This window comes from Sceloporus occidentalis, unplaced genomic scaffold, assembly GCF_023333645.1.
Source record: "Sceloporus occidentalis isolate IW3139 unplaced genomic scaffold, rSceOcc1.0.p SCAF_1, whole genome shotgun sequence".
NCBI lineage: Eukaryota > Metazoa > Chordata > Lepidosauria > Squamata > Phrynosomatidae > Sceloporus > Sceloporus occidentalis.
In genome coordinates, this window is record NW_028316981.1 from 282,279,711 (window position 1) to 282,302,021 (window position 22,311).

The window sequence follows — 22,311 nt, forward strand, 5'->3', positions numbered from 1 at the left end:
TCAGATGCATGCATCATTTAAACAGCATACCTCCAAAGAGACCCGAAGCAGCTTTATTTTGGCAGTCTGTAACAGGCCATTGTTTTGTGGGTTTTGGATATTGTTCTTTGTTATGTGGCCAAAGCGGCTGATCCTGGATATATTTTTCATCTACTGTTGTTATATCCTCCTTTCTTAGTGCTTAATATGTTATTACCTGAGGCTAGTTTTGGGATTCTTTCCTACTGGTTGTGGCCAGATGGGTCGCTGGGAGGAGAAGGGGGCAGTGAGATGCCTTTTGGGGTTTTGGCAAAAGTCTTGTCCTTTTACCGCCGTGTGACACAGAAATTAAGTAAAGCCCAAAACACACTGCAGAAATAATCCAGTTTGAGACTGCTTTGACTGCCCTGGCTCAGTGCTAGGGGATCCTGGGAATTGTAGTTTATTGTGGCACCAGAGATCTGTGACAGAGAAGGCTGTTTTAATTCATAACTATTTTAATTTTTTAAATGGTTTAATTGTTTTTTTTAAATTCTATGTTTATACATTTTATTTTTGCACTGTTTTTAAATTGTATTGTTTTAAATCTGCCGTTCGCCACCCTGAGTCCCTTATATTGGGAGAAAGGGGGGATATAAGAAAATAAAATCATACTTCTCACAAAACTACAGTTCCCAGAATTCACTAGCACTGAGCCTGGGAGGTTAAAGTGGTCTCAAACTGAGATTATTCCTGCAGTGTGTTTTGGACCTAAGGGGACCTTTTTCGGGGATAACGATGCATCAGTTCTGCTTGTCATACAGCTTCCAGAACAATGTGGTAGCAATGCAGCTCTGGGCACAAGTAAGTGGAATCACAAAACGCCTGGACAGAGACAGTCAAAGTACTGTCCGGATAATGTTTTTCTTGTGCAGTTTGAGTCTGTTTAAAACATAACAAGGTTCATCTTAAATACCCCCAAAGGGCATCACTCTTTTTCTTTATTTAAAATCTTGTCATCAGGTCATTTATCTAAAGGCATTTTTTCACCTGCTCAGAGTTTTCACCCCAATCTTCAATTATATATCTAGTTTCCTGGGAGTAAACCCTATTAAATATAGAATTCAAACATATAGCCATGTTAGTCTGTAGAATCAGTATGTAGAGAGGTCTTATAGCACCTTTGAGACTAACTGAAAGAAAGAAGTTGGCAGCACAAGCTTTCCTAGGCTCCAGTCTACTTCCTCAGATGCATTTGGAAGTAGGAAGTGATCTGAAGTCTACAAAAGCTCATGCTGCCCACTTCTTTGTTTCATTTAGTCTCAAAGGTACTACAAGATCTCTCCACATACCTATTAAACATGCTACTGGACACATGCATATAGGATGGTATCATATAGTTATTTGGAAAACACTCAAGTTAGACCAACCCATAAAGAGACATTTTGTCTGATGTGCTTCAAATTGTTAATCCAGTAGAATGAATGGTATTTACATAAGCATTGATTTACCATCTAGCAGTTGATTCAGTGGGTCTAATATATCTGGAACTAGCAATTGGATTTAGGTCTGCATTTGACATGTTACATTGATTAGGGTTAGACTAGAGCAAAAGTGTTGGCCTAAGAAAGGTTTCATTTGACCCTCAGTCTACTTGTAGTAGCATTTCTTGGCCACATATTATGAAGACTTTTTTTCAGTTGAAACTGAACATACTGCTTTGTAACTTTTAGGTTCTGGAATGTGGAGTCTGTGAAGATGTATTCTCATTGCAAGGAGATAAAGTTCCTAGACTGCTTCTCTGTGGCCATACTGTCTGCCATGACTGTCTCACTCGACTTCCTCTCCATGGTAGAGCAGTTCGATGCCCTTTTGATCGGCAGGTTACTGAATTAGGTAAAAAACTGAAATGGTAATAACATTGACATTGAAGTAACAATAACAATGTGACACTAAGATTCTGAAATTTAGTAGATGCAGGCATAATTGTATATTTCTGTTAGAGTTCGTTAAATATTGTATCTATACACTTATTCAAATGATATTAGAATATTGAAGTCAAGGTAATGATACTGATGCAAACTAATCTTTGGAAACAAACTCACATTGTTTGCCAAGTAGCCCACACGTTCTGATTGTGCCATTCAGAAATAGCAGTCCTAAAAAGTGACAAAGGTTGTGGAAATTTTTATGGTTTAGTGAAGGAAGACCTCATTTGCAAAACTGCAGGTTATTTGATCTCTGTGGCACTGAATTAATTGGAAAATATCCTCAAGTGAATTATGTTTAAGTTTGGGCTGGAAGAACATTTTGGAACGTATAGGTAGATAGACATTAAAGGTAAAACGAGGATCTAAAAGGCATTGAGTTCAGCACAGGATTCTTCTCCTTGGTCTTCATAACTAGGCAGTAAAGCTTTGTCTCTTTGATTGTGTGTCATACATAGTTCACTGTTTATGTTAAACTATTTCAAAATACGTTTCTAGCCTTGTAAAACATCTGTGGTGAACATGTAGCCTGTTGTTCATCATAATGCAGTATTCCTGGTGGCAGAGTCATATTTTCAAGAGAAAATGTGAAACAAATGAGGTTGTATGGGATGGAAGGGGATTTTTAACACATTTTCTGTAATTCTAGTCATGTATTTGGAACTATAGAGAATAACAAAGACAAAAAAGACATGCCCCTATTGTCACAAATTCACAGTCTTAATTTGAATACTGGATAAATGAAGCAAATTTTAGGCAATAAAAAAGCATAAATATTACTTTTGTTTCAGTGAAAAGTTAAAAGGTTTGTAAATAAAGTAGGTGCTTATGAGGAAATTCTTAGTAATCATTCTGTACTTTCTCAGTGGTCTTTTATGTATTGCCCTGCCAAGTGCATGGTTTTGAACCAGGCTTTGGCTACTTTTGTTGTTTATTACTCCTTTCTGTCAACATCTTTGAGAGATCTTCATCATCAGTATGAATGCACTAGGTATTTTCTGTATAGAGTCCTCTTTTTTTCCCCAGTACCTAGATTCAAAAGTCATATATTAGCTTTTAAAGCTACAGTGTGCACAAGTGCCTTCAGGCACAGCCTCTTCACTTCTCTCTTCATGGTGCACAAAAATCAAGGGTCTTAATTTGAACAAAACAAAAATGCTTAATTAGATATTCTGGTTTGATCATGAAGATGCTGGGTGTACTAGGAATGTGTGTGTTTTCCTGGAGCACTGGTAATTGGGAAATTTTTCCAATGCCTTAAATAAAACTTTGATCGCATATTGGATGTTGATTTTCCAAATAGATAAATAATAAACAAAAATGTTTATGTCCCAACAACTCATGTATGTTTCTATTTGATGATGGAAGAAATTGAGTGCACATAATGTTGTTCATATATTATGTTAAAACCGATGTAAAGCTTTATGTGGGAATTATTTTCATTAGTATAATTGTCTTGACATTTTTATATGTATTTCCTTTACATAATTTGTTCACATTTTAAGGGAAAGACATTGAGAACTGTTGACAGACCAATTTTAGCACACCCAGTGAATGCACTACTTCTACAAGAGATTAACTCTTTTCAGTTAATATTGCTGGGGCAAATCCACTTTCACTATCATTATTGTTCACTGTTGCCAATGAAAAATGCTACAGCTTAGGCAGATGACCAGAATCAGTTTTTAAAAGTATTTCACTGGCTACCATTATGCTTCTGGTTTCAGCTGCTGCTATAGACATTTAAAGCCCTACACAGTTTGGGACTTTGATACTTGAAGGAATGTCTCTCTCTGAATATCCCTGCCTGGAGGGCTCATCACAGAGGTCCCATCAGAAATAAATAAATAAATAAATAAATAAATAAATAAATAAATAAATAAGCAAGCTCAGCAGAAAAAAAGAATTACGAGAACATTTTCTAGGTTTTCCAGATCCCTTGGCACTGGGGCTGGTAAAATATTTTGCATGTCTTGGCTTATGTGATCATTCACACCAGGCCAGTGTTTGTTTTGCAGTGTTTGTTTTGTATCAAACATCACTATGATTTTTTTAATGGTTTTGGTTTCGCAGGCTAACTCCACAGAATGTATTACTTTGCATCCTAAACTGATGTACATACAGAGCTGTAAAGAGACATGCAAGGCTGAAAAATTGACACTTGGATAACATGTATGAATCTCCTCCAAGAGATTATGCAGGGAATCTTTATGTTTGTTGATTCTTGGTCATTTGGCTTTGATGAAAAATGTGTGTAGGTATGTGTGCAGAAATGGGTTACTAATTTATCCCCGAACTAGAGATGCATAAAATCATGGGGACAAAGTTTAGAAAGTGGGATCAAAATGCTATGCTGTTCCAGAGATGAATACAAGATGGATGATGGATACAAGATGGATGATGGATATTATTTGCTTGCAATTTTCACCCTCCATTCAGTATTGCCCCCTCCATACGTTTGTAGTTTGGGTCCTTATTCTTCACCAGCAGGACTGTACTTGATTTTTTTTTCCTGCTGTGAAAGTAAAGCATTTGTTCTGGCTCTGGCTCTGATGTCCTCAGTCACCAAGGAATCAAAGAGGAACATTTGTTTAATCACTGCCTGGTGTGCTGAAATCAATAGCTTTAGTATTCAGTCTAGTGTTGACTGTATAATGCTGTCTTGTTTCTGATCTGCACAGTTGCCACTATTAATGCTTAATGCCTTTTCTGAAGGGAGGCTGCCAAACAGTATGTTTTGAAATTTAGGAAGTATCATTAGTTTAATGAAACAGGCATATTTGTGAAATCCTCTATTCTTGTAGATGTGGCCTTTGTGATAAAAGTATGTATTGATGTGAGTAGTCTGACAATAAATATCAAACAGCTACTGCATTTGCTGAAATAAATTCATAGAAGCCTCATCAATATTGACATTTGTTTTGAAATATGATACTGGAGACATCAGAATATGAAAATGTGGAAAAGTTAACTGTCCCTGAAGTATTTATCCAGGTCTGTGAAATATATGCATATGTTGAACATATGAAAGACTGAATCTCCGTATATGAATCTGTAAGGGTCCTAAAATCTACAGGGGAAGGCTTTTTCTCGGTCCCGCCACCATCACAGGCTCACTTGGTGAGGACACAAAAGAGAGCCTTCACAGTGGCTCCCTTCCATGGGAGGGTATGCTGGCCCCCTCCCTGCTTTCCTTTTGCCATCAGGCAAAGACATTTTTAATTAAACAGGCTTTTGATACTGTGTAAGTCTAGAAATGTTGGTCAAAAAATTGACCCCAAAAACTTGAGTCAGCTTAGCCACAGGTCTATGTAAGTACTGTACTTTAACTCTTATTTAAAAAGGAGCCATCCCTTGGTGAAAGGCCAGAGCATAATCTGTCCTAGAAGCACTGCCACCCCCACCTCCCCATCATTCTCTAAACCTAATGTGAGCATTGCCTTAACCCTGCCTTTGCCTGGTCGCCTCCTTCACATGTTGCACAGCCACCATTTGCCGTAGTTCCCTCCTCATCAAGGGGGTGAGCACAAACAGTTATTTTTGTTCTTAACTGCCTTCATGTTGGTCTTGACCCATGGTGATCCTGCTGATGAGACCTCACCAAGACCATCTGTCCTCCACTATTATGCACAGCTCCTGTAAACTCATACTCATGACCTCTTTTAATAAAGTCCATCCATCTGGCATGCAACCTTCCTTCCTTTCTACTTTCCTCCACTTTTCCTAGCATTATTGCTTTTTCCAGTGTTTCATGTCTTCTCATGATGTGTCCAAAGTACACCAGCCTAGGTTTTGTCATTTTGGCTTTCAAGGAGATTTCTGGCTTGATCTGTTCTAGGACCCATTTCTTTGTCTTTTTGGCTGCCCATGGAATCCTCAGCATTCCTCTCCAGTATCTTGAATGAGTTGATTTTTTTTCTGTCTTCTTTCTTAACTGTCCTGATTTCACATCCATCATGGTAATAGGAAATACAGTGGCTTGTATGATTCTAACTTTTGTGCTGAGTTGTATAAATAGTTAAACCTCATGGAATTTTGTAATTTCTTTGGTATTGTTTTCCTTTGCTTCATCCTTTAGATCCTTTGTTACATGCCCCTATGTTTTACCCTAGACTTATCCATGGGACATATCATAGTCCAGAATTTTGGCCCCAAAACCTGCCCTTGACTTAAACATGAGGTGGACTTATAGTTGAATATATACAATATATAATTGTATCCAGGGAGACTTTTGTACAGGGGGGGTGTTCTAGTAGTTTGTTTTTTTTTAAAAAAAAACACCTTTGTGTGTTTTACACAATTTTAAACTATTTTAGCGAGATTATTTTAATTGTTTTTTTAAAATTTTATTGTAAAATTTTAAAATGGTTTTGAGCCACCTTGCATCCCTTTTTGGGAGAAAGGTGGCATAGACATGAAAATAAATAAATAAAGCAGATTGTGAAGCCAGAATAACCCTTATTTGCAGTATCTATTGTGCAATACAAATTAGACAGAAGCAACATACGCTGGAGCCTTGCCTTACGCAGGGGATCTGTTCTGGACACCACCACCCCCCGCATAAGGCAAATCCCACATGAGCTCGAGCTCCATTCAGTATAATGGGGCTCATGCTCGCTGCGGCGTGGCTTGTGTTTGCGGTGGCGCGCACACCATTCACTTAATGGCAATGCGGCTTCTGCATAAACAGGAAGCCGCGTATGGAGCGAACGCGATATATTTAATGGCTGGTTAAAAATGGCTAACATCAGCCAAAAGACAGCATCTTTTGCCTCACTGATATCTTCATAATGTCTGATTGAGATGAATGGCTCCTAAGAGGTCTGAACTTTGAAAGGCTCAGATCTAAGAAACTTTGGGCAAAAAGAGAAAATGCACTAAAATTATGAGAAGGCTCTTTATAGTGCTGTCTCACAGTGTGCTATAGTGGTCTGGTTTATATATAATAGTGTTGTTTGTGAGCAGCATATTTGTTCATGACATCTGATTACTCTTGCTGTAATTGGAAACAATTACTGTAACTGAACTAAAGACCTTATTAGACATAAACTGTGGCCTTATTACTTACTGGGATTATTTGCACATTATAATAAGTAAGATAATGAGCAAATTTTATTGGTGCTCCAGCTTTGCTCCTCCTGCACTGAAGCAGGTTTGGCTGGTTTAAACTAGGTTAGTTTAAGTCAAAACCAAATGACTTTTAAAAAACTCAACCCACTCCTGGTTTTTAAAATTGATTATTATTATTTTTTAAAGTTCTGGCTATTATTACTATACTGGAACAACAATAGCTGTTTTAATTTAAACATTTAAGTGTAACAGTTTATTGGCAGTTGTTCATTCTTACACTACTATCAATTGCTTCTTTTTAATTAGAAATGTTAATCTTTCAATTAACTAAAGTTCAACCCAAACAACATGGTTTAAAGAACTTTTTAAAAGACAATTTTTATTTAAGCCAGTGGCCATAACACCTGAACTGCATTTTGCTTCTTAATTTTCTTTATTTAGTTCTATTTTGGTATAGTCCTACACATTAATGCAAAAACCAAAACAAAAAAACTGGTTTAAACTAAATAAAAAAACATGTTTTTAAAAATGTTTTCCCTAATACTGCAATGAAAAGAAACAACAAAACATGGTCCTTCCATGCATGCTTGGTTAGTATGATGTACAAATCAGGACCTGTACTTTGTATTTCCATCACAAAAACCAGAAACATAACCCAAGACAAAAACCGGATAATATCTATGTTTCAGTGTTCATATTTAATAGATATGTAATCAAAAACAATTATCTTTTCTATTTTTCTTAAACAGGATTTTGTTGGATAATTAAAATATAGCTTGACAAACTATTGTGTTACACAACTGTTGTAATATTTGTCAACTTCTGTTTCAATAAAGAATATTCTTGATTGTTTTCTGCTAATGAATGTGGAAGGTTTGAGGCAGTGGAACCGGAACTGCTTTAACAGCTCATTTGGGCTCTCTTCTTGGTTTATTTTATTTTAAATCTATTTATCAATTCAGGCAGAATACTTTTGAATAGCAGAGTGAAATGAAAGACAAGTATATGGTAATTTGCCATGGATAAAAATAACATATATTGAAACCATACATTTATATAATACAGACGTATATATGTCCACTGGGAAGTAAGTCTAATTGAATTCTCTGATGTTTACTCCCTGGAGAGTGAGCAAAGCATTGCAGCCAGTTTAAAATACAATTAGACTGTCTGCTGTTCTGTGCTTACCCACAAATGATTCTTCATTGGGGGAAGATTCAGAATAGTGATACCAGAACAGATACTCATATGGTCTCCCAGTATGCCAGTATTTTCATGGCTGACTTAGAATAAGGCTTGACCCAAAGTTGCAGATATTACATAGAGCCTGAACAAATGGGCAGGATACCATGGGCTTGGTCCTCATGGTCAGACTCTCCTGCCCCTGATTCTGACTTGGATCAGTCCCCAGGTTGGCACAGGCCATCCAGTCTGCCAGCTGTCACCAGAGTTTCCTAGAAACTCTACGGCAAACTGCTGGTCTTTTTGGATTGATTAAAGCCCCTTTGGTTCAGGACTGGTCTGAGACCGCTGGATCAAAGTCCAGACAGGCCAATGTGAGTCGGGGGGCGGGGCGGGATATGGACATGTTTTGCCCATGCAAAGAGACTCTCACACAGAGTGGGAGACTGGAGAGCAGTATTTTATGGTTGAAGAGAATTAAGACAAAAGTGGTCTTTAATGTTTGCACACATGATGTTATAATTTTGTTATGTGCTGTTGGTATCTTGTAATAGTTATAGGAGGAGAGGCATAAATGGGACTTTCATGGATCTTTTGTCCAGTCACTTAGCTTCAGTTATGCTTACATTCATTATTTATTTATTTAAATTTTAAAAAAAAAAATAACCCTCATTTGCCACACTACCTAAGGGCAACCTGTAGGTATACCTCAGTTAACAAAGCTTCTGACAAAGATGCTCCAGTTTACAAAAAAAAAAAAAATGTCTTCTAGCACACCCTTTCCTCCTCATTCTTAGTCCAGCTGAAATGAAGTAATGCCCAAGAACACATCTACTTAGTTTACTGAAGTCTACCTGTATATGATGAAGCAGGCTTCCATGCATAAGTATACTACTTTCTGGATATGGCTTCTGAATAGTCAACACCATGCCCTTAAGTAACTGATTTGAAAACATCCGTTGATTTCAGCAATTTGCCATATACAGTAATGTGAAAGGAAGGAATTCTTTTAAAAAATACAGAGTCAATTCTGTTGCTTCTGTTTCAGGAATTACCTTTATTATTCTTTTTATCCTAATTTTTTAATGTAGTACAGTGGGCCCTTATCTGTAGGGGTTCCATTTTGTCCCCCCCATGGCAAAACCTCAAGGCCCATGGTATTCAATGGAGGCCTGTGTGCGCAGCTATTGATCATTGGAAAAGCAGTATATAAATAAAGTTTTATTATTATTATTATTATTATTATTATTGAAATCAGTGGGGCTTGCCATTTGTGGATGCTCAAATCTATGGACGGCAAGCCCATGGTTGGGGCAGGTGGACTGCGATTATTATTGCAATTTAAGTGTTTTATTCTGTTATATTGTTATTTTAAAATTATCATTTGATAGTTTTGCACCTTTTCCTTTTCTCCTTTTGCTTCCTTGACTGATGAGATTTTTACTAAACTCTCCAGAATAGTTGTGTTTATACATAAATCTGCAATGATTGTATATTTTGTTGTGCAAAAGTTCTTAAAAATTTAGATCTTCGGACATTTACACACTGTCCATACAAGGAAACTTTTTAAAGTGGTGTAAGACACTGTTCTATATTTCCATGCCTGTAATCAATGTAACTATTTTTCGATATAATTAAAGAACAAAGTAATTGTATTTATGGAAATCAAGAATGGGCTGAATGTATTGTGTATCAATGTATTATTTAAATAAAATAGTGTGCAAGTAATAATTAATAGGCTTCAAGGTTAGGAGGAAAAAATGCTATAGTGTAGCAGATGATTATAAAATTCAGGGAAATAATAATTACGAATGAATCTGGAACTGCCTGGAATTCCCTTCTTTAAATGACAAGATTGGTTACTTCATTCTTTTCTCCCCAAAACAGGAGACTCTGGAGTGTGGGGTTTGAAAAAAAACTTTGCTCTATTGGAACTTCTAGAGCGACTGCAAAATGGGCTTGGTGGTCAGTGTGGAACAACTGAAGAAGCTATCGGCCTCTCTGGAGAGGTAGTGATAGCTAACTTAATATTTTGTTGTAAATGTTTTGATGTTTTTTGGCTTGCTTTGGGCTTTGCTTTTTGTTTGTATTTTAATATGATTGACTTTCTCAGTTACCTTTGGCCTGAGAGAGTTGGGCGAGCCTAAGGCTGCTCCTGCTGCAGGCGGATTGGGACCACGGCAAACATATGGTCCACTCTGAAAGTGGGCCGTTGCCACAGGCCCCAAACTGCTCCACCAGGCTCCGGATTATCCCAGCTCCTTTTTACTCCAGTCCAAAGGTCCAGATTGCAGCTTCAGGCCATGTTGGAGACATGCAGTATTTGAACACCACGCCTCCAGAAGGGCCAGAAGCCGCTTCTTTTGGCCCACCTGTTCCCAGCCTTATATAAATGTTTGATTTAATTCAAGTATGTCACCGTTAACGCAGTTTTTGCGGTGTTAATGGATCAGCATAATCTATTGCAGCAGAAAACAAGTTCAGAAATACCAAGTAATACAGAGTTTTCAGGACTCCAGATTGTAGGAACATCACAACAATTATTATTATTATTATTAACCTTTATTTATAAAGCGCTGTAAATTTACACAGCGCTGTACATAAATTTTTTAGTCAGACGGTTCCCTGCCCTCAGGCTTACAATCTAAGAAGACACGACACAAAAGGAGAAGGGAGTGGTGGTGGGGAATAGGACAATGAGAGCATTCAGGTATTTGTTGTACACTTAAAATAGAATTGAACATTAGGAAGATTATATTAGAACTGACCCTTATGATATACTCACTTTGCATGGCTAGGGAACTTACAGTATAAGGAAGCTATCAGACATATGATCTTCTGCCTTCAGTGTGAAGTGGAAATAGTTCAGAAAGCGGAGTTTTCCTTCGTATTTCTGGACATAAAGTTTGATGTTAAATTAAGAACAGTCTAATAGGATATGTGTGCTAGTGTTTTAGAGCTGGTACCTGCAGCATTTATATTTCATAAGTTGGGATAGCATTGAGATCTTGATCTATAGAAAAAGTAATATTTCACAACCATTGCTAAAATCAGTTAATGTTTAGTGAAGGATTGAATGCTTAGTGAAGTTTGGTTTAAAGTATTCTCTGATGATTTTCAAGTCTATACAGTGGAATTTCAAATGTGGTGTTATATTGTGTGTTTATATTGATAATTTATCTTGTTTGTAATATATAGGAATTCTACTTTATTATCAAAATGAATTAGTATTCCATCTCTGTCACTAGAATCCTAAATGGCCTCTTTGACACTTGATATGCTTTTTAATATTCTAGCTGGTTTTCTACCTGTGGCCATTTCTAGGCCAGAGAGTCTGGCCATGAGGACCAATGTTCTGATACCCTTTTGATTTGATTGTTGGCATGGTTTGTATGAGAGTCAATATTTGAGACATTTTGGAAGCTTTTGTTTTTGTCAAGGGCCATCGCCTTGCAGTATAGCTGAAAGAGTGGATTAAACAATAGTCGTATAAGGTAGACTGTTACCACTCCTTCAATTTGATCTGAACCAGGAGGCTTCTTAGAATCCCAAGCCATAAACTAATACAGGTTGAGTCTACCTTATCCAAATTACTTGGGACTAGAAGTGGTTTGGATTTTGGAGTTTGGAATATTTGAATATACATAATGAGATACCTTGGATTTGAGACCCAAGTGTAAACATAACATTCGTTTATGGTTCATATACACCTTACACACATAGCTTGAAGGCAATTTCATAAACAGTATTTTTAATATGTTCGTGCATGGAATAACATCTGTGTGCATTAAACCACCAGAAAGCAAAGGTGTCACTGGCCTGTTACAGACTGCCAAAATAAAGCTGCTTCGGGTCTCTTTGGAGGTATGCTATTTAAATGATGCATGGGTCCTAAGAGTCCCGAGGTCGAGCCAAAGCCACACTCCATTCCTAAGCACTGGAGTGCAGCTTTGGTGCACCTTCCGGATTCTTAGGGTGCATGCATCATTTAAATAGCATACCTCTAAAGAGACCCGAATCAGCTTTATTTTGGCAGTCTGTAACAGGCCACTATCTCAGCTGCTCATATGGACAATTTTGGATTTTGGAATTACAGAAAAGGGAGACTCAACATATAACCAGTACTCAGAAGCAATAAGACAAGCAGAACCAGAGGCTTTCTTTAATGATGCAATTTGTACATGAACACACACTTTCAGGAGGTATGTTGATTTACAAAGATGGAGGGAAAGATGAATAGAAAATACAGAGAACCCGTTCAGGAGTTCAGCAGGAGGAAAATAAAACACTGGAAGCTCCGTATCAGGGCCGCAACAACCGCATACTGCGGTCCCGATCTGGCCTTTCTGCAGCGCAAAAAGAAGTGGAAAGAGTACCCTAGCCATGGCAGCAGTGGCTTTTAGGTACTCCTTTGGCACGGCACACTTAAACCCTGCACCAACAGAGCATTGTCTGATATAATGAAGGGTGATCTAAAAATAGTGCACTGGTTAAATAGAAAATGAAGAGTGAATGGTGATGGCAACATCAAAGAATGCCTTTTATCGGCTAAAGAGATATACAAGGTTCAGCCCTATGCGAAACTAATGTATTTAGCTAGAATAACTGCTCCCTCTTAACTGGTTAACAGTAATAACAATTATGTTGGGCTTCCTCAAAGAGGAGCTCAGAAGTTCATTGATGGATGTGTCCAAAGGTGATGAGGGATGGCAGTTCAAAATGTGACACTTCTTTTCAACCATTTAATTTGATCACTAATTTATAGAATCATGGAGTTGGAAGATAATAATAATAATAATAATAATAATAATAATAATAATAATACCACAAGGCCCATCCAGTCCAACCTCCAACCCCATTCTTCCATACAGGATCACACCATCAAAGCATTTCCAACAAACAGCCATCCAGCCTCTGCTTAAAAACCTCCAAAGAAAGAGACTCTACCATACTCATATGCAGCATATTCCACTGACGAACAGTTCTTACTGTCAGGAAGTTCTTCCTAGTGTTAAGGGGGAATCTCTTTTCCTGTACTTTGAATCCTTTGCTCCATGTCTAGTCTGTGGAGCAACAGAAAACAATCTTGCTCCTTCTTCCAGGTTGACCCAAAAATAACCCAGTGTTAGGATGCTCGGCTCCTTCTCTGCTGGGAAATGCTGGTTATTACCTTTACTGCCTTAAATGACCCAGAATCAGGTTTCTTACAGTCCCACCATTATCTGTAGGATTCTACCAGTACACCTGAGACCTAAATCTTAGGTCATATTCATTTAGATTAGAACAGTTAGATTAGACAGTACAAGTGGAAAGACATTCTTGTGGCCCTTCATTGACAGAACTTTCTTCCTGTATCTTTTCCCCTTACGTATTCAGGGAAGATACTTTAAAACGTTTTTGTTCAGAATGGCGTCTTATGAGGAAAGCAACTCAGCAGCGTTGCATTTAAATATTTATATAGTCTTGTGGTCCATACATTTTATCATTTGTATTGTGAGGATATGTAATTGAAGAGCAGGCTATAAATTTATTGGATTAAAAACTGCACTTGTTTTCCTTTTCTTTTAGTGTATCATCCGCTGTGATGAAGATGACACTCATCTTGCTTCTGTATACTGCACTGTTTGTGCCACTCACCTATGTGCAGAGTGTTCCCAGCTTACGCATTCTACAAAGACACTAGCAAAACACAGACGTGTGCCACTGGCTGATAAACCTCACGAGAAAACAATGTGCCCTCAGCACCAGGTGCATGCCATTGAATTTGTGTGCTTGGAAGAAGGTTGTCAAGCCAGTCCCCTTATGTGTTGTGTCTGCAAAGAATATGGAAAGCACCAGGGTCATAAAGTAGGTTTTCTATGTTCTTTTTTTTTTTTTTTCATTCGTGCTCAGTGCTAATTCACAGCTATCTGAAAGGGAATGAATATCTTTCTTCTGTACTAATTTTAGTATTTACTTGACTGTACATATTTTGTTATTTTTCCTGCTCTTCATTATCAGGCTTCTTAAGCTGCATGGTGCTGAATGGTGACAAGGTGTTTTCCCAATGTGCCAAAAAACAGTATCATATTTGTGCCCATTGTCTACAGCTTTTTCATTATTTCATGGAAACCTGCTAGAGACTGTCAGCCAACAGCTTACAGATCAGCATCAATCCACAGACCACCATTTTGAGTAGCAGTGCTTTAGATTACTACTTTAATAATATTACTGGCTAAAATCAGTGTTGGAAAGTATATGACCTTCCAGATGTAGACTCTAAAAGATCCTCACCGTTCAGTATGCTGACTAGGGCTGTTGTGAGCTGCAGTTCAGTACCTTCTGGAGGAATGCAGGATTCTCACTCTTGGACTAAATGCAGTTGTTGACCCCATCTAGAATAAACTTGTTGAATCAATGGAATTTATATGATTGTTGATCTACCAAGTTTCCACTGATTCAGTGAGTTTACTTTAGTTGGGATTAATGACTGGGTTTAAGCCTTTAGCTGTATGACCTACCAGGGCATTGCCATTTTCTTACAATCTCATGATAGGACTGCTACTCCTGAATTTGGAGTTTGGTTTGTAATAGTATACAAACGTTCTTTTTCTTTTTTAAAAAAATCTAACGTTTCAGAAGAAACCATTCAATAAATATGTCTGAATTATTTTTTTTCAAATATCTGTAAAAAATCAGTGAGCCTGTGTAATTTCTCATAGTAAATATTTAAAAAAGTAGATTCATTACTTATATTTATATCCTGCCCTTCCACACTAAGCACAGTGGGCCTTTCCCTTATGCGAGGATCCATTCCAGACACACACACACCCCGCATAAGGGAAATATTGTTTATGCTGGAGCCCCATTGGAAGTAATGGAGATTGTACCGCAGGGCGCGCGCCCCATTACTTCTTCCAGGGTGCGCGAGGGCTTTTTCTGGTGCAGCAGGAGCACTATATTCAGTCTAGAGGGTAACTCTTTGTACCAAAATGTAACTCTTTTCTGTCTCATAAATGTGTCCAGGCAGAGAGGTACAAATGACAAGAACTACAGGAAAGGATTTCACACAAATTTTTAAATGCTTTTCTTTTAGCACAGTGTTTTGGAACCAGAGGCAAACCAGATCCGTGCTTCCATTTTAGACATGGCTCATTGTATAAGAACTTTCACAGAAGAAATCTCAGATTACTCCCGGAAATTAGTTGGAATAGTTCAACAAATAGAAGGAGGAGAACAGATAATTGAAGATGGTGTTGGAATGGCCCATACTGAACATGTAAGCAATCTTGTATTTTTCTCATTCTGTAAATACTCTTTATTGTAATTGCAGTACATTTTTCACCATTTAAAGCAGTATTATGGCACTACCTTGGTACAACCTTTCTATTGTGGTGAGATTGCATGCTCCTGTGAGGTAAAGGGCTATACTTAACATTAGTATTGCCACTGAGTGTATCCCAAGTTAGGGAGGATTTTGCTGAGGAATCAAATGAACTGATGCAAAGAGCTACTGGGCAGCAGGCGGTATGTGTGTGAATATGATCAGGTAACACTGGTGCAGGATCTCTGAGACCCCATTCCCACTGGGCAAAAAAAGCAGCTTATATTGCTGCTATTCTGACTCGGATTTTTTCCCCGAGTTGTATTCGAATGTGCTCCCTCGTTCCCATTATGAAAGGGGGCAAATGGACTCAGTTTTTTATGACCCATCTTCTCATTTCCATTGAAATTTTCTCCATTGTAATTTGAAGCGGACTTTTTTGCTCCCCATTCCCATTGCCCTTCTGGAACCTTTTTCCCCCCAAGCAGCTGTCAATCAAGCGCCTAAGCGCTTGATGTCACAGCCAATCAATCGCTTAGGCTCTTTTCCCCTCTGGGAAAAGGAAAAGGGAGCCTCTATCCCCCCAAGTTCCTTTGCCTCCCCAGCTCTCCTGTGTCTTCCCAGACTTCCTCTGGGAAAGGGAAAAGGGAGCCTCCATCCCCCCAAGTTCCTTTGCCTCCTCGGCTCTCCTGTGTTTTCCCAGACTCCCTCTGGCAAAGAGAAAAGGGAGCCTCCATCCCCCCCAAGTTCCTTTGCCTCCCCCATTGCTCCCTGGGCTGTTTGAGAGGGCGATCGAGCAGTGATGTAAAAAAAAAGAAAAAATACAGTCGGCCCTTCTTATACACTGATTTTTTATACACGGATTCAAGCATACACAGTTTGAAAATGTTCCAAAAAAGTATAAATTTACCTTGGTTTTCCATTTTTTATAAGGGACACCATTTTGCTATGTCATTATATTTAATGGGGCTTGAGTATACACAGATTTTGTTATACACGGGGGATCTTGGAACCAAACCCCAGCGTATAACAAGGGTCCACTGTAATAGTTAAAAATGGTGTTCAATGGGTCTCCTCACAAGTCGATCTATGCATGTGGAGGTTGCGGGGTGGGGCATAATGTGTTTACTGTATTTGGAGGTCAATGTAGCAATTTGCTATCTTTGGACACCCAACAGAGCGCCTAAGTGATCGAAAGCTTAATTTAAAAAAAAATTGTCTACACATGCGATCGCCTTACCCTGCTTCCCACCGGGGGATAGGCTATGTGAACGGGAGAAAATGGTGCTGGTAATGCAGGAAAGAGAATAAGCGGGTGACACCCCCAGGCCAGCCCCTTGAGCACTGCTCCTCCCATCCCCAAGTTCCCGAATCAGACACCCTTGCCGTTCCCATTCATTTGCCCCTAATTGGACTCAGGAGGCGCAGGAAAAACCTCTAAAAATGTGGACCCTTTTAAAACTGGTTTATCCACCACTGATTCGAGTTTTCCAAGGAAAAAATCGAATACATGGGGATCAGATCCGAATTCTAGTGGGAACGAAATCGGTGCAATGAGGATCGAATGCACGCTCAAATGGGAACGATGCACCCATAATTCAATTCTTGGTCTGCGTTATAAGCCAGTGAGAATGGGGCCTGAGACAGTTGCAGTGGCACTTCAGATAACTTTTTTTAATACTTCAAAGAAAGTGGCAATGGTAAACCACTTCTTTTACCTCAAAAATTTTGTGATGATAAAATAGTCCACAATGTAGAAAGACATATTGCTGGAAGATGAACCTCTGGCTTGGAAATAAAACACTCAAACACCTACTGGGAAAGAGTAGAGAACAAATACAAGTAATGTGTCCAACGAACCAATTAGACACAAGCTAATTGTGTAGATCATGAGATGTAGTTTGCTGTAAAAGAAATGGTTTTGCTGCAACATTTAACATACCAAACAAATAACATACACTCAGGATGAGAGGCTGCTGTTAGGTCATATTGCAAACATATGTTGCCTAATGCAGCTCAACAAAAAGTTTCAAAAGAAAAACTGTGGATCACTTTAAAATAAGTGGGTGTTCCACAACATTTGATTGTTCTGATGTATAACCTCGTATACTCTGGACAAGAGGCCATTGTCAGGACACAGTATAGAGCAGCAGTTCCCAAACTTCGGTCTTCCAGGTATTTTGTACTTCAGCTCCCAGAATTCCTGACTATTGGCCAAGGTGCCTAAGGCTCTTGTGAGTGGAAGTCCAAAACACATAGAACCATAGAGTTGGAAGAGACCGCAAGGGCCATCCAGTCCAGCCTCCTGCCATGTAGGAAATCTCAATCAAAGCATACCTAACGGATGGCCATCCAGCTTCTGTTTAAAGACCTCCAGGGAAGGAAACTCCACCACACTCCATTGAGGGACTGTGTTTCACTTTCAAACAGCCTTTACTGTCAGGAAGTTCCTCCTAATGTTGAGGTGGAATCTCTTTTGCTGTAGCTGGCATCCATTGCTCCGGGTCCTGTTCTCTGGAGCAGCAAAAAACAAGCTAGCTCCCTCCTCAATATGACATCCCTTCAAGTATTTAAACAGGGCTATCATATCACCTGGAGGACCAAAGTTTGGGAATCACTAATAGAGAATCAGAATGGTTTTCTGTTGGCAAGGGGGTCAGACAAGGCTGTATTTTATCACCCTGTCTCTTTATTTTATATGCAGAACCTATAATACAAAAAAGTGGGATTAGAATTAGAAGAAGGAGGTGGGATAACTTGAGATGTACAGATGACATCTTATTACTTGCAAAAAATAGTAAAGACTTGGAATTACAGTATTAATGATGAAAGTTAAAGAAGAAAGTACTAAAGCAGAGCTACAATGAATATTATGAAAACAAAAATAATGAACACAGAAGATTTATGTAACTTTAGTGTGCATGATGACAACATCAAAATAGGTACAGCATGCCTGCTCCTTACGTGGACACGGCATACGTGGCTTCCGGTTTACACGGAAGCCATGCTATAATCATTTGAATGGCGTGGGCAGCCGCCACATGCACAAGCCCCATTCAGTATAATGGGGCTCGAGCATAGGCAGGATTCGCCTTACATGGGGGGGGGGTCTGGAACAGATCCCCCGTGTAAGGCGAGATTCCACTGTACATATTTTCTGTACTTCACCTCAGTCATAAATCAAAATGGAGACCGCAATGAAGAATTCAGAACAAGATTAAAATTTGGAAGGGCCACTATGAAAGAATTAGACAAAATTCTCAAGTGTAAAGGTTAAATACCAAAATCAGAATTGTCCATGACGTAAAAGTTCCTTTTTTCTAGTATGATTGCGAGAGTTGGACAGTGAAGAAAGCTGGCAGGGAAAGAATCAACTCATTTGTAATGTGGTGCTGGAGGAGAGTTCTGCAAATACTATGGACTGTTGAAAAGACATTGTGAATGGGCCCCGGAGCAAATCAAATCTGAGCACTCTCTAGAAGCCAAGATTACTGTACAGCAGCTATGATATTTTGGATTTATTGTGAGGTGATAACTCAGTGGAAACGACAATAATGCTGACTGAAGTTGAAGACAGTAAAGAAAGACCCCATTACTGAGTTTGCAAGTCAGAGTTGATGACCTAAGCTCTTCATGAGGCTGCCATAAGAGGCCAGCTTGACAACTAATACCAACAACAGATGTGCCACGTTGTCAAGTATTAACTTAATTATTGAAAGCTTTTTTGAGGCCACCTCTTATAAGTAAATAGATATCTGGAATGGCACAGGATGTTCTGCAAAGAAAGAATAAAGTCAAAGTCTCTGCTGTTAACTCTTTGGTGATAAAGGGCATCTTGCAAAGCTGTTCGGTGGAAGAAGACATTGATGACATGTAGGAAGAGCAGAACAGAACATTGTTCTGTTTCAGTGTTCAAAATGTACTGCTTTTTCTTTCAAGTGTCTCTACAACAAAGCAAGCTGGTAACATTTTAAAAATGAAAACTTATATTTTGATATATTTGATGTAAGAAGAGCAGAGAATTAAGTTTGGAGAAAGTGGAAAGATGATAGTTTAAAAGGCATGTGTGATATGGAGAGTTGCGTTAGCCATGAAGCCCAAGGCCTTAATGAGATTTCTATTTTCTCTCCTTAAATAGTGTAATGTGGCATGGCTACCTGTTTTTCTATATAAATAAAAATGTAAATGTTTGTTTGTTCAAAATCTTTAATCTTCAAAAGTTCTTCACCGATTGCTTTGAAATTTTGACACAACATTCCATTTGAATACACTCATGTTTTTATATACCAACTATGTTTTTATATACCTACTATTATATAGATGTCACACCTGTGACAGGTAAAAATATTAAAACAATATTATTCTGTCTAACATTCGAAGGGAAGCAGTCACATACATGTCCGTCGATACTGTTGTGGAAGCAGATAAAGCGGTTAATTATCCAACAGAATTTTTGAATTCAATCTGCCAGGGATGCCACCACACGTACTGCAATTGAAAATTAGCATTCCAATTATCATGTTGCGCAATATCAACCAGCCAAAGCTTTGCAACGGCATGCAACTTGCAGTAAAAAAAATTAATTAGCAACATCATTGAAGCAACAATCTTGACAAGACCTTTCAAAGGTGAAGATGTCCTCATTCCTCGTATTCCTATGATTCCAACGGATATGCCATTTCAATTTAAGACAGCGGTTCCCAACCTTTGTTGGGCCGCGACCCTCCATTGGAGACGAAAGTCCCGCCTGTGGCCTCTCTGATTGGTTGGGAGGCTGGGAAGGGGCGGGACTTTCGGCTGCCTACAAGCCCCAGTGGGCTTTGCAGCCGGCAGTCCCGCCCCTTCCCGGCCTCCCAACCAATTAGGGAGGCTGCAGAGTGAAAAGGGGCGGGACTTCCGGTTGCAAAGCCCGCTGGGGCTTGCAGTTCCGTCCCCTTCTCCCCGCGGTTGCCTGGCAGCCCCGGGGAGAAGAGGAGGAGGCGGCCCGCCCGTCCCTTCCTCCTTGCGGGTGGCTGCACCCGCGGGAAGGAAGAGAGAGGAGGAGGCAACCCCCTGCGACTTCTTTCTTGTGTGTGCCCGCGCCAGCGCGGGCACACACAGGAAAAAAGGGAAAGGAGGGAGCCCTGCCCCCTTCCCCTTTTCCCCACTGATGCGTGCGCCTGCACCGGCACCCAAGGGGAGGAGGGAGGCGGGGGATTCCCAGCCTGGCGACCCCCGAGAAGGGGTCGTGACCCCCAGGTTTGGAACCGCTGATTTAAGAGATTGCAATTCCCAATTCAATTGGCGTTTGCAATCACCATCAACAAATCTCAGGGCTAATCTTTAGAACTTTGCAGTTTAAAATCTGTTTCTCTAGATGGTATTTCTGGCTGGTTTGAAAAGGAGATCAGCATTTGTTTTGTACAAGCATGGCACAGTTTGTGTTTTGTACAAGCATGGCACAGATTTTCCATAGAGGCATCTAAAGTACCAGAAACCCAATTGATATGTGCATTTTATTTGTTAATTAGTTGGCTATGTTTAAAGAATAAGCATAGCCTTTGCTTTTCATTCTGTAATTTGAGACAGGAAAAAGAAGAATACATCCTAAGTGTGCAACAGTTGCCAGACATTTATTAAAAGAATCAATACTAAAGGGAAACATCACAGTATTAAGATTTATTCCAGCAGTCCAAGTGAATCTACAATATATAGTGTGGCATGTCCTAAATTGATTCAGAATCAGGAGTTAGCACAACATATGAGACATAAACCATGAAATTTGAAAATAGGTTATTTTTGTTCTGTTTCAATGTTCAAAATGTACTGCTTTTTCGTTCAAATGTCTCTTCAACAAAGCAAGCTGGTAGCATTTTAAAAATGAAAACTTATCTTTTGATATATTTGACCCAGCCTATAGAAAATATATTTGCCCACCAAGTAGAACTTAAAGTGAGAATCTAGTCTAGTGCATGGAAGATGAAAGGTGTGTAGCAGCTTAATGGCTTGTCTTCTTGTTTCCGAACTATCCAGGTCCCAGGTACTGCAGAAAATGCTCGTTCATGTGTCCGAGCCTATTTTTCTGACCTTCATGAGACCCTCTGCCGCCAAGAAGAAATGGCACTTAGTGTGGTTGATGCCCATGTACGAGAAAAATTGATCTGGCTTAGGCAGCAACAGGAAGATATGACTATTCTGTTGTCACAAGTTTCAACAGCTTGTCTTCACTGTGAAAAAACTTTGCAACAGGTACGAAAATCTTAATGTTGTTGAGATTCATATGCTTCTTGGGCTATTGCTTTCATGTTGCTAATATTAAGTTGCTGTTGTTGTGTGCCTTTCTGTTTCTGTTTTACAGCAATCCTAAGGTGAACCTATCACAGGATTTTCTTGGCAAGATTTGTTCAGAGGTGGTTTGCCTTTGCCTTACTCTGAGGCTGAGAGAATATGATTAGCCCAAGGTCAACCACTGAATTTCCATGGCCAACCATGAATTCCAACTGTGGTCTTCAGAGTCTTAGTCCAACACTCCAACCACTACACCATGATGATTAGCTGTGGAAATTTCAGTCTTATTCAGTCTGTAGTTTCCATGTAATCTAGTTATTCTGTACTATTGATTTTGCAATATTGGTTTTGTGCCCTTAGTGGATTATAAAAGTGGACAGGCTTGACACTTGAGGCAGGAACAAACATTGAAGTAACAAGATATCTGAGTTAAAAGCTGGGTCTGAACTAAATGTTGTCAGACTATGCTTCTTCTTTTAGTAAAATGCTTAGAAGCCACGTGTCTGAAAAGTGTTGTGTTGGGAGGAGGGGAGACTAAACAAC

At 39.1% G+C, this 22,311-nt stretch overlaps 1 protein-coding gene across 1 annotated transcript in view; it reads left to right on the forward strand.

The window, feature by feature from the left end:
* The window catches only part of TRIM23 (tripartite motif containing 23), a 39,011-nt gene that overhangs the window by 1,282 nt on the left and 15,418 nt on the right, over nt 1-22,311 (forward strand). Inside the window, exons 2-6 of the mRNA XM_089495119.1 lie at nt 1,692-1,854; nt 10,086-10,207; nt 13,767-14,045; nt 15,274-15,456; nt 21,514-21,729. Of these exons, the coding sequence (XP_089351245.1) occupies nt 1,692-1,854; nt 10,086-10,207; nt 13,767-14,045; nt 15,274-15,456; nt 21,514-21,729 (963 nt within the window). The remainder of the gene's footprint in view (nt 1-1,691; nt 1,855-10,085; nt 10,208-13,766; nt 14,046-15,273; nt 15,457-21,513; nt 21,730-22,311) is intronic.